The 13,603-nt window shown below is 38.3% G+C and overlaps 1 protein-coding gene across 1 annotated transcript in view; it reads right to left on the reverse strand.

Annotated features, from left to right (window-relative positions):
• Nucleotides 1–1,402: 1,402 nt before the first annotated feature.
• LOC124804638 (stromal interaction molecule homolog) overlaps nucleotides 1,403–13,603 on the reverse strand; it is a 140,454-nt gene continuing 128,253 nt past the window's right edge. Inside the window, exon 14 of the mRNA XM_047264854.1 lies at nucleotides 1,403–3,553. Within this exon, the coding sequence (XP_047120810.1) occupies nucleotides 3,206–3,553 (348 nt within the window). The 3' untranslated portion in view covers nucleotides 1,403–3,205. The remainder of the gene's footprint in view (nucleotides 3,554–13,603) is intronic.

Here is a 13,603-nt window from a genome sequence, read left to right on the forward strand (position 1 = left end):
TCCCACTCCAATACTACACACACCTTCTATCCTGTCAGAGCATTTATACATCCTTTCCTCTTCTCTACTCCCCCTACCCCATACCTCTCCCCATCCATCGCACAGTCTCCCGATGCTACACCTGGCAGTCCTATCCTGTCCCCAACATGTCAGCACTACCATCTCCCCACATCCCTACCTTTCTACCTCTTCCCCTTCCCACCCCTTGGAAGAAGGGCTTTGTCTGAAAGGTTAAATATTTTAACATTATTTTTCATTGTGCCTGCCTGAATAGTCAGTATTTTATAAGTAACTGTTAAAATAAAATCAGAAATAGTGCAACATTATTGCTTAATAGTAACTGCATCACTACAACGATATAGTGAGTGATCTCTAATGTTGCTGTTAGGGGGGAGCTTGGCTCCATAGTGTGTATGTGCAGTAGTGTTTTGTGTTGTTATAGTTGTAGCTGTGTCATATTAATTGTTTATTAATTTAGCTTCATATACGATGGTTAGGCGTAATTCGTGGTAGACAGTCAAATGACTTTATATGAGAACGCCAGCCAGTGAATTACTGGACGAGCTTTCTGGGAACAAATGTCTGTCAGCGTTACAGAAGACCACAGTTTGAATTCCTCAAGCAGACTGCTACCATCATTCTATCCCACTGCTGAGTGGAGAATCAATGACAGCCTGATGAGAGGTGGGGATCACAGACTGTTAATGAATTTTCATTACTATGATGAAATGTTCACACTCTGTGGTCAACAATGTTATCTTGGTCCAATGATACTCTGATCTAGTTTTCTGGAAGTATTCTGATTTTATTTTTGTAGATATGTTCCAATCAATTGTGATGACAATTTTTTAAACAAGTCACTTACAGACACAGATAAATCCAATTCTATGGGTCCATTCAAATTTCCAATGAGTCTGTAATATCAAATCATACTGCATTCTCTTCAAAAATGAGCATTCACATGAAAGAAATTAACACATACTTTCAAATATAAGTACTGATATATACACATGTATGAACTTGGGTGATCATCTATAGGAACATAACATCTTTAAAACACAAATTCAGTTTTTATAAGAGGAACATATGAAAGCACACACAAGCTGCTTCTTGGAACTTTCTGCAATCTAGTTGATACAAATTTATCTGAAATTCAGTTACAGAGTCACAAGGTGAGAATTACTTCTCTTGCATATCTGAGTTATAAATTATTAATCCAAGTGAAGATTTCAGAATTGTTGTGACACCATATACCGAAAGTTTTGTATTTTATTTTGATGTACAGCAGCTGCATATAAAAATTATTCGTACAATTTTATTTTCAATATACAGTCATAAGGTAACCTACAAACAATTACAATATTTACAAATAAATTTGTACCACAACAAAAAATACTTGCAGTCAGTTTTTATAAAACTTCCTTTATTGATGAGTGGAAGGAAAAAAAAGGTCACACCTATCACGACACATGGAAGACATACCACCTCAAAATCTAAAATACAAGTCACAAAATTTATTTAACACTTAGGGAATGGCAATAAGGAAAAATCTCCAACACAAAGAGATCAACTTCATACTGGTCTTTACAACATTTGCTATGAAATTAATATGAAAGTACTATCAACTTAGTGACATGGTGCAAGAGATGCATACAGCAAGTATGAATTTTACACACACACACACACACACACACACACACACAGTGTTGCATAAAACTAGAAAACACAAAGTGCAAGAATACATACATGCTTTGCCTCACTCAGATACACTTAGGTGCCCATAGACATGCCATCAAAGAAGTGCACGCGTGCACACACACACACACACACACACACACACACACACACACACACACACAGAGAGACAGAGAGAGAGAGAGAGAGAGAGAGAGAGAGAGAGAGAGGGGGGGGGGGGCATGGGAGGGGGGATGGGGATGGATGTGAAGGAAAAGTCAATGGCAGACATATTAAAGATTATAAACATTCCTTGTAACAGATCCAGAATAAGAAATGCATTCCTATCTCAATAGTTAAATACCGGAAGCATTTTGTAAACATTTACCAGCACTAACTTCTAAGTAGTTCACAGGAAAGATTTCTTTCCTCCATGAAAGAGTGTTAACAATAAATACATAAATGAGAACTTGTTACGCAAAGTGTAACTTACATTCATCTTACATAGTAAAAGTAAAATGGCATACCTGTGAATGAGTAACCGATCAGAAAACTCTGCCCAAAAAATTTGTTTTGTAAAAAAAGTAAGTACAAAATGAAAATCTAATACTGTTTCAACAATTATCAGAATTTTTTGGCTTCTTCTGAATATGCTGCCATAGTTTTAAAAGTAAAATAAACTTTCATCAGTATTCATATGTGGCTCATCAAAAACTATTTTCAACATGAGTTCACATGAATTTTCATTTCATTTACCATATTTACAGACCCCTATGCTTCAGAGTGCATTCTAAAAAGAAAATAAATAAGAGGTACCTTAAACTGTGAATGAACTAGGAAAAAAAAATCAATATTTCACTGGCAATAAATATGTGCATATGAGTTCTGATGAATTATCTGATTTAAAATAAATGTCTAAATTAATAAAAATAGCAAACAATATTATTTAAATAAACATAGATAGAAACACCTGCATTAACATTATTGCTCAGCCACGACCAAAATTATAAAGCCTATATTGCTTTTACTGGTATTTAGAAATATTTATGATAATTGGCTGCTGATATATCGGTGACAGCAAAATTTCAACCTAAGTACTAACTATCATTCCACCTGAGTGATTAAAATCACATAGTTACAACAAAAATGAGGAAGACAAATTAAGAAATGAAAATCTGCAGTTTAACATATCACATATACCTTGTAAGATAACTAAATTATTTGTGCAGCCAGGAGGGAATTTAGGTTTTGTCAGATAGGAAATTAAATAGAATATACCTGAAAAACCAGTTTCCAGTATAAGTGTTATAGGTTCAGCACCATAAATAATTAAAGCACACATCTTTTACCTCTCATAAACAGCCAGAGCTCAAAAAGTTCAACGCTGGTACAACTGAGAGGATTATGTTCTCCTATATCCTCTAACTCAAGAAACATGGACACAGTTCCCAAATATGAACTGAGTCTGTCTTCCTTTTCATGTTTCTTTATAATTAACAACATAAAATTTTTTTTTTTTTGTTAAATATCTTCAAGTCATTCTGCTCTTCGGCTTACGAGTAGAGAAAAAAAATGGTTTGCGCTTTCTCCGACGATTGTCATCCTCGGGTGTAGAATTTGAGTCTGTAGAGTAGGTTTCATCATCTAAGGATGGCGTCGGCTCTTTTGTATTTTCCCTTGTAGTGTTCTCCCTTGATGTTATCTGGTCTCTATTCACACTTTCTTGTGACGAAACGTCTTTATAACTGTCCTGAGGATTATATTCTCTATTGGACCCAAACTGATCTCTTGACTGCCTCTTTGTTGAAGTAACTATCTTTCTGTGTGCTCCTGATGAGTCAAGGCATGTTTCTGACTGTGAAATGGCACCAACTGAACCCTGCCGGAACATGAAACAGGTTTGTGGAAGAATAGTTATTAAAGGTCACACAAATATTTATTAACAGTAAACAATAAATGAAACATCTGTTGTACATACTGCAGAATGGCAAGAAAGCAGAGATAACTTCAAGAATACAAAACAAGGAAAAAATTATAGAATAGAAAATGCACTCTAGACTGTTTCATTTTCGTCTTACCCATAAAATAATGTACCTATGCTTGACATCATGAGGTAAGTGGCTGTAGGAAATTACAACTTTTACCCTAAAACTAGTTCACAAACTTTTAGCAAAATTAGGTTATGTCAATTCATATCAAACACAGAGTGGCAGAGCACCACTGTTGAACATCCTTTGCAAGCAATTAGATGCTCATGGATTACTGTCTGAACATCTCAAAATTATAATTTGTACATTTGTGCCTTTCAGAAATTTATCTTCTTCACACAATGCTGCTGTTCCTCTCTTGATTTTAGCTGTCTGCGTATTCCTTTACATGACAGTTTATTACATAGCACTGTCCCCTGTCAATACAGCTCCTACTTTTCCCAAGGTTGTTTTATGCAGCTGCAAAATTACCGCAAGTTAATTGCACATTCTCACATCATTCTATTATGACCATGAATTCACAGTTCTTGTACAACAAATATATTTAATGCAACAATGTAAACAATCAATTTTTGGGAATATAATGTAATTGGATAGAAGTACCATTTTGAAATTTAAAAAAAAAGAGGTGCTAAGATATCTCAATAATTTTATTTTTACATGAAATCCTGTACCTTAAGTTACGCACTGACACCATCACAGTCTGATTCTTCCTTGTTTACGTTGTGTACTGAGTGTAATCGCGAGTCCCGCCGACTGTGAAGTACGGGCTGTTATAAGATTTCTTAGTGCTAAAGGCCTAAAAGCGATTGATATTCATCGTGCGATCTGTGCAGTTTACGGAGAAAACATTATGAGTGATGGAATGGAAAGAAAGTGGGTGAGAGCATTTAAAGATGGCCACACAAATGTGCATGATGAACAACGGAGTGGGCGTCCTTCGGTCGTAAATGAAAGTTTGGTGCAGGAAACGGACAATAAGGTGAGAGAAAACAGATGCTTTACGATTTCCTCCTTGCGGGATGACTTTCCTAATGTTTCTCATAGTGTTTTGTATGGCATTGTGACCGAGCACTTGAATTACCAAAAATTGTGCGCACGTTGGGTACCAAAAATGTTGACAGATGTGCACAAAACCAAACGTTTAGACAGTGCATTGACTTTCCTTGAGCAGTATCACAACGACGGTGATGATTTCTTAAGCCAAATTGTTATGGGCGATGAAACGGGTGGCCTACGTCACACCAGACTCAAAGCAACAGTCCATGGAACTGAGCAAGGGCATTGTTTTGCTGCAAGACGATGCCCGTCTGCATGTGGCGAATCAGACCAAAGATCTCATCACATCTTTTCAATGGGAAACTCTAGAGCATCCTCCATACAGCCCCGATCTTGCACCCAGTGACTACCATCTGTTCTGTTTTTGAAGAAACACCTGGGCGGTCAGCGTCTTCAAGACGATGACGAAGTCAAAACAGTGGTGATGCAGAGGTTAACAAGTCAGGCGGCAGACTCCTATGAGGAGGTTATTCCAAAACTGGTACAACGTTATGACAAGTGCCTCAATACTGAAGAAAATTATGTGGAAAAGTAGATTAATGTACAGGCTTTCATGTAAAAATAAAATTATTGAGATATCTTAGCACATCTTTTTTTTTAAATTTCAAAATGGTACTTACTTTAAAAACACGCCTTGTATTTAATGACTAGATGAACTCCGTATACATGAACAATACCTGAGACTGACTACTGCAGCAGCCCCCGCCCCCTCTCACTCTGCACACAACATTTTCTTTAAAGGAGGGCTAACATGTCAAGGGTGCCCATACCACAGTTTGTAGGCAGTAATTTACATCTAGGTGTATGGAGTATTTTTAATATCTTGGAAGACAAAGGGCAACTTTAAGTAGCCATAAAAAGTTCTATTTCTGGGCCTGTTAAAAACCTCTGTAATACAGACTTTTAATTCATTTTCTTGAAAGAAAAACACCTGACTACACTATATTTTCTCCTTTCCTCGAGAGAGGGGAGCAGCTGTGCCCCCCCCCCCCCCCTCTTTGCCACTGGATTTAGGAACTCTTGGAACATGAGGTTGACTTTCCTCAGTCAAAACCCTTTCCTAGCCTTCCACAATAACCCTGTCCTGCTCACTGAATATCTGAAAATATCTGAGAGATGCATTTCAGTATCTAGTTACTGGGCATGTTAAGCCACATAGCAGCAAAGGTCTGGTTACTTGTGTCACCATGCACATACTAGTAAGGATCTGATAGTTGTGTCACCATTTGGGTCATTTGAATCTCCACATTTTGAAGCTTGTGCTTTAAGATCATGAAAAGGGAAACTGACTCTCCAACATATACTTGACTGTCATATATTCAGTCTTAATTATCACAACTGAGTCATTCCAGAAGTGCACCAGTTTTAGAAATGGTCCCAGCTTGGCCATTTCTGAATCACATAACTTTTTTTGAGTAGGTTCAACAATGTCTTAGATGGATATGTATAAAGTTACAGTTTGCTGCCTTCTTTGGTTCCATTTCCATAGCCTCCCAAATAGGAGTCATGCATTTGCACAACAACAGGCGTGCTAAAATGCCCATTTTGGATAAACACCTTTTTGAGCTCGACAATAATATATTACTCAGTAGATTTTTCTAAAAAAATTATTTAATAGATAAAAAATCCACTCATCAAGCAGCAGCAGAATACATACATAAAAGACAGTTGTAATTGACAAGCTTTCGGAGCCATGACTCCTCCTCCAGGCAGAAGCGTTGAAGGGGAAGGAATAGGGGTGAAGGAAAAGGACTGGAGAGGTCTAGGAAAACTGATAGATTTCGGGAAGGTCACCCAGAACTGTTGGTCGGGGGAGACTTACTGTACGCAATGAGAAGGAAAGACAGATTGTTGAGGACTGCATCAGACGAGATTCGAAAACCTGAGAGCTTAAAGGTGGAAGTTGGGATAATATGCAGACAGAGATTACTACTTAAACATCATGCCATCAGTTAATAAGAGTGAAAAGTTAAGTGAACTGTACATAACAGAGATAGGAGGAGGGCAAATACATCTGATGACAGCTGTATTACTTTGAAAATTGCACTGTGTGACTCGGATGGGCCATTTTTAGCCAGCTATAAATTACAATTTTATGGACAGATTCAGCCAGGAATTGGTAATGACACTCAACCATGCTGTCATCTTGTGCTTTTCCTACGGTAGCCTCTGTCCTCCTCTACAAAAATATATGCAGGAGCAAAATTGATGAAAACATTTTGGTTGCATATTTTTGGGACTTTTGGGGAACCAGTTCTCAACTGTATGTTTTTAGACCTTTTTATCTTGTTATATCTTGAAAGAATATTCTTTAAGCTTCAGAAGCTATATGGTTTAATTTTGGATTCAGGAATACTTTTCTGAGTCATCAGTCTTCTGATTGGTTTGACGCGGCATGCCACAATTTCCTCTCCTGTGCTAGCCTTTTCATCTTGGAGTACGCATTTGCAACCTACATCCTCAATTATTTGCTGGATGTATTCCAGTCTCTGTCCTCCTCTACAGTTTTTACCTCTACAGCTCCCTCTAGTACTGTGAAGTAATTCCCTGATGTCTTAACAGATTTCCTATCATCCTGCCCCTTCTTTTCGTCAGTCTTTTCCACATATTCCTTTCCTCATAAATTCTGCAGAGAACCTCCTCGTTCCTTAAATTATCATTCCACCTAATTTTCAACATTTTTCAGTAGCACATCATCTCAGATGCTTCGATTCTATTCTGATCCAGTTTTCCCACAACCAATGTTTCACTGCCGTACAATGCTGTGCTCCAACATATGTACATCCCCAGAAACTTCTTCGTCTAATTAAGGCCTTCATTTGATACTAGTAGAGTTCCCTTGGCCAGGAGTGCCCTTTTTGCCAGTGCTAGACTGCTGGTAGAAGTTGACCTCGGAGAAGATCAGTTTAGATTTCCGAGAAATGTAGGAACATGTGAGGCAATACTGACCCTATAACTTATCTTAGAAGACATTTAAGGAAGGGCAAGGCTTTATTTATAGCACTTGTAGACCTAGAGAAGGCTTTTGATGACATCAACTGGAATACTCTCTTTCAAAATCTGAAGGTAGCAGGGGTAAAACACAGAGCACAAAACGCTCTTTACAACTTGTGCAAAAACAAGATGGCAGTTGTAAGAGATGAGGGGCGTGAAATGATAGCAGTGGTTGAGAAGGGTGTGAGACACGGTTGTAGCCAGTCCCCGATGTTACTCAATCTGCACATTGAGCGAGCAGTAAAGGAAACCAAAGAAACATTTGGAGTAGGAATTAAAGTTCAGGGAGAAGGAGGAAAAAACTTTGAGATTTGCTGATGAAATTGTAATTCTGTCAGACTACAAAGATCTTGGAACAGCTGTTGAATGGAATGGACAATGTCTTGAAAGGATGATATATATATTTAAAACCAAGGATAATGGAATGTAGTCGAATAAATCAGGTGATGCTGAGGGAATTACATTAGGAAATGAGACACTTGAAGTAAAAGATGAATTTTGCTATTTGAACAACAAACAGATGATGGCTAAAATAGAGGGGATATGAAATGTAGACTGGCAATGGAAAGAAAGTGTTTTGGAAGAAGAGACTGTTAGCATTGAATATAAACTTAAGTGTTAGGAAGTCTTTTCTGAAGGTGTTTGTCTGGAGTGTAGCCATATGTGGAAATGAAAAATGTATGATAAGTAATTTAGAAAAGAAAAGAATAGAAACTTTTGAAATGTGGTGCTGCAGAAGAATGCCAAAGCTTAGATGGGTAGATCACGTAACTAATGAGAAGGTACTGAATTGGGAAGACAAGATATTTTTTGCACAATTTGACTAAAAGAAGGGATCAGTTGATAGGACACAATCTCAGACATCATGGGATCACAAATTTAACACTGGAGGGAAGTGTGAGGGGAAGGGGGATCATAGATGGAGACCAAGAGATGAATACAGCAAGCAGATTCAGAAAGATGTAGGTTGCACCAGTCATTTGGAGATGATGAGGCTTGCAGAGGACAGAGTAGCATGGTGAGCTGCATCAAATCAGTCTTCGGACCAAAGGCCGTAGCAACAACAAAAGTCTGTTTTTTATGTCCCCCTTGCTCAATCCTTGATAGCTTATTTTGCTGCCTAGGTAGCAAATTTCTTTGACTCCCTTTACTTCGTAATCCCCAGTTTTGATGATAAGTTTCTTGCTTCTGTTTACTCCATTCAACAAATCTTGTAATTCTTATTCACTTTCATTGAGGATAGCAATGTCATCAGCAAATCTTATCACTGATATCGTTCTACCTTGAATTTTGATCCCACTTTTGAACCTTTCGTTTTATTTCCAACATTGCTTCTTCGATGCATGGACTGAACACTGCTGCCCTGATGCCCTTTTTAATCCATGCACTTCAGCCTTGCTCTTCCAGTCTTATTGTTCCCTTAAAGATCTTGTAAATATTGTATACTGGCAGTCTTCCCCCATAGTTCACCTCCATTTATCTCAGGATTTTGGATACCTTGCAGCATTTTACATTGTTGAATGCTTTTTCCGGGTAGACAATTCTTATGAATAGGCTTATGTCCTGATTTTGTTTCAGTCTTGGTTTACTATCAACTGCAACTTCAGAACTGCCTCTCTGGTCAGTGACTTGGATGCATGAGTCATTAAGCTGATTACATAATAATTCTTGCATTTATAAGCTCTTGCTGTCTTCAGAAGTGCGTGGATGATGTTTCTCTGAAAGTAAGATGGTATATCGCCAGTCTCATATATTATACATACCAATGTGAATAGTCATTTTATTGCCGTTTCTCTAAATGATTTTAGAAATTTTGGTGGAATGTTATCTATCCCTTCTGTCTTTTTTTTTTATTTTAAGCTGCCCAAAGCTCTCTTAAATTCTGATTCTAACACCATATCCCCTATCTCTTCCCTGTCGGCTCCTGTTTCTTCTTCTATCACTTCATCAAACAAGTCCTCTCTGTAAAAAGCAGCCTTCATTGCACTCTTTCCGCCTATCTGTTCACTCCTTTGCATTTAACAGACGAATTCCCATTGCACTCTTAATATTACCACCCTACATATTAATTTCACCGAAGGGTGTTTTGACTTTTCTTGTCTCAAAAATAAGATCGACAGGAAGTGCAAAATGGCTAAGCAGGGATGGATAGAGGACAAATGTAAGGATGTAGAGGCTCGTCTCACTAGGGGTAAGATAGATACTGCCTACAGGAAAATTAAAGACACCTTTGGAGAGAAGAGAACCACTTGTATGAATATCAAGAGCTCAGATGGCAACCCAGTTCTAAGCAAAGAAGGGAAGGCAGAAAGGTGGAAGGAGTATATAGAGGGTTTATACAAGGGTGATGTACTTGAGGACAATATTATGGAAATGGAAGAGGATGTAGATGAAGATGAAATGGGAGATAAGATACTGCATGAAGAGTTTGACAGAGCACTGAAAGACCTGAGTCGAAACAAGGCCCCGGGAGTAGACAACATTCCATTAGAACTACTGATGGCCATGGGAGAGCCAGTCATGACAAAACTCTACCATCTGGTGAGCAAGATGTACGAGACAGGCAAAATACCCACAGACTTCAAGAAGAATATAATAATTCCAATCCCAAAGAAAGCAGGTGTTGACAGATGTGAAAATTACCGAACTATCAGTTTAATAACTCACAGCTGCAAAATACTAACACGAATTCTTTACAGACGAATGGAAAAACTGGTAGAAGCGGACCTCGGGGAAGATCAGTTTGGATTCCGTAGAAATGTTGGAACACGTGAGGCAATACTAACCTTACGACTTATCTTAGAAGAAAGATTAAGAAAAGGCAAACCTACGTTTCTAGCATTTGTAGACTTAGAGAAAGCTTTTGACAACGTTAACTGGAATACTCTCTTTCAAATTCTGAAGGTGGCAGGGGTAAAATACAGGGAGCGAAAGGCTATTTACAATTTGTACAGAAACCAGATGGCAGTAATAAGAGTCGAGGGGCATGAAAGGGAAGCAGTGGTTGGGAAAGGAGTGAGACAGGGTTGTAGCCTCTCCCCGATGTTATTCAATTTGTATATTGAGCAAGCAGTAAAGGAAACAAAAGAAAAATTCGGAGTAGGTATTAAAATCCATGGAGAAGAAATAAAAACTTTGAGGTTTGCCGATGACATTGTAATTCTATCAGAGACAGCAAAGAACTTGGAAGAGCAGTTGAACGGAATGGACAGTGTCTTGAAAGGGGGATATAAGATGAACATCAACAAAAGCAAAACGAGGATAATGGAATGTAGTCAAATTAAATCGGGTGATGCTGAGGGGATTAGATTAGGAAATGAGACACTTAAAGTAGTAAAGGAGTTTTGCTATTTAGGGAGTAAAATAACTGATGATGGTCGATGTAGAGAGGATATAAAATGTAGACTGGCAATGGCAGGGAAATCGTTTCTGAAGAAGAGAAATTTGTTAACATCGAGTATAGATTTAAGTGTCAGGAAGTCGTTTCTGAAAGTATTTGTATGGAGTGTAGCCATGTATGGAAGTGAAACATGGACGATAACCAGTTTGGACAGGAAGAGAATAGAAGCTTTTGAAATGTGGTGCTACAGAAGAATGCTGAAGATAAGGTGGGTAGATCACGTAACTAATGAGGAGGTATTGAATAGGATTGGGGAGAAGAGAAGTTTGTGGCACAACTTGACTAGAAGAAGGGATCGGTTGGTAGGACATGTTTTGAGACATCAAGGGATCACAAATTTAGCATTGGAGGGCAGCGTGGAGGGTAAAAATCGTAGAGGGAGACCAAGAGATTAATACACTAAGCAGATTCAGAAGGATGTAGGTTGCAGTAGGTACTGGGAGATGAAGAAGCTTGCACAGGATAGAGTAGCATGGAGAGCTGCATCAAACCAGTCTCAGGACTGAAGACCACAACAACAACAACAACAACATATGCTCTTCCAACAAGTTTTTCGATTTCTTCATATTTTTCACGCAGCCATTTGTCTTAACTTCCCTGCACTTACTATTTATTTTATTCCTATGTGACTTGCGTTTCTGTATTCCTGAATTTCCCTCAGCATCTTTCTACTTCCTTCTTTCGTCAATCAACTGAAGTTTCTTTGTAGTTACCTTTCTTGTAGCTACGTTTTTCTTTTCGGCTTCTGTGATTGCCCTTTTCGAGACCTCCATTCCTCAACAGAATGGCCTACCAAAATATTAATTAATTATCCATTCAACATTCGCATGTATACAGAAGTACTGTTATCGGAGTTGGTTTGCTGGCGATTCTGATGAGAATAACTTTATCACTGAACTGTTCACAGTAACTCAATCTCTGCCCTAACTTCTTATTTATAACAAATCCCACTAATGTTATAACATTTGCTGCTGCTGTACATATTATACTATAATAGTCTGACCAGAAATCCTTGCCTTCATTCCATTTCACTTTACTGATCACCACTATATCTAGACTGAGCCTTAGCATTTCCTTTGTCAGATTTTCTAGCTTCCCCATCATGTTCAAAATTCTGATATTCCGTGCCCCCACTCTCAGAATGTTACCATTTTGTTGGTTATTCAATCTTTTTCTCATGGTCACCACCTCTTTGGGAGCCCCTCCAAGAGTTCTGAATGAGGATCTAGTCTGGAATCTTTTGCCAATGGAGAGATCATCATGACACTTTTTCAGTTCCAGGCCACATGCTCTGTGGATCTCTAGTGCAATAGCTTGCATTGCTTTCTGGATCTTCATGCCATTATCACTGCTGATTCTTTCACCTTTTAGGAGCAATTCCCCCCCCCCCCCCCCCCCCCCCCCCAAGGGCAAGAGAGTGCACTGAACCTCTGTCTGTTCCTTCACCTCCTTTGACAAGGTCTTCAGCAAACAACGATGCCTTTTTATACCTGAAGTCTTAAAGACGCTACCCCTAGACCACAGAAGCTAATAGATGAAAAACATCTCTCAAAAAGTTATACTTTTCATGGTTATGTACATGCTGGAATGTCACATTAATGAGTTTTCAGAAAGAAAAATCAGTGAAAACTGCTTTTATGTCGGTAAAATACAAGTGTAGTTATGTACAAATCTATTTCAACCAATAAGCAGCAATAAAACAACTGAAAATTCCGAAAGTTACACCTTTAAATCACAGTACATCACAGGATTAATTCTTTTCCACTTTTGACTGAGCACATTGCCAATACTGTCTTTTCAGATTCGGAGTAAATTTATTGCCATGCTGATGATGATACTGTTGATACTCTTATGATTTCGCATGTGTTTTGGACTGAAAAGACTGGTAGCTGATGCTAATTTGCAGAAGCCTTTATATATCCAAGTATTGATGCCTCTTGATCTGTTTAACTTTGTCAATGACAACATTTCAGGGATCAATCTCCCCCCCCCCTCCCACACACACACACACACACACACACACACACACACACACACACACACACACACACACACACACACACAGAAAGAGACTAACACATTCAGTTTGATCAGGAAAGAAGGTTTGCCAAATGGCACACAATCCCTGGGACAAGAGAAGATAACTAATACAAGGCCTTGGTTTAAACAAGATCAGAGAAAGTAGAGTCTCCAATGATGCTGCAGCATTCATAAGTTACAAATTTGAAGCAGATGGAGACATTCCAGCTGTTTCAATTACCATATTAAAACACGGGCAGTATGTTGCTTGTATGTATGACAACGCTTGATCGGTGGAAAATATATGTGAAGTTTCTTGGAACGAAATGATGCCTTTTTCACCTCTATGCATCCCCATGATCCTGACCTTTCCTTGCACTGGTCATCTACTAAAGATATTTGCTAGATTTCAAAGCAACACATTTTCAAAATCATAAAAGCATCAACAATATCACCATGAAGGCATACA

This window comes from Schistocerca piceifrons, chromosome 7, assembly GCF_021461385.2.
Source record: "Schistocerca piceifrons isolate TAMUIC-IGC-003096 chromosome 7, iqSchPice1.1, whole genome shotgun sequence".
Classification (NCBI taxonomy): Eukaryota; Metazoa; Arthropoda; class Insecta; order Orthoptera; family Acrididae; genus Schistocerca; species Schistocerca piceifrons.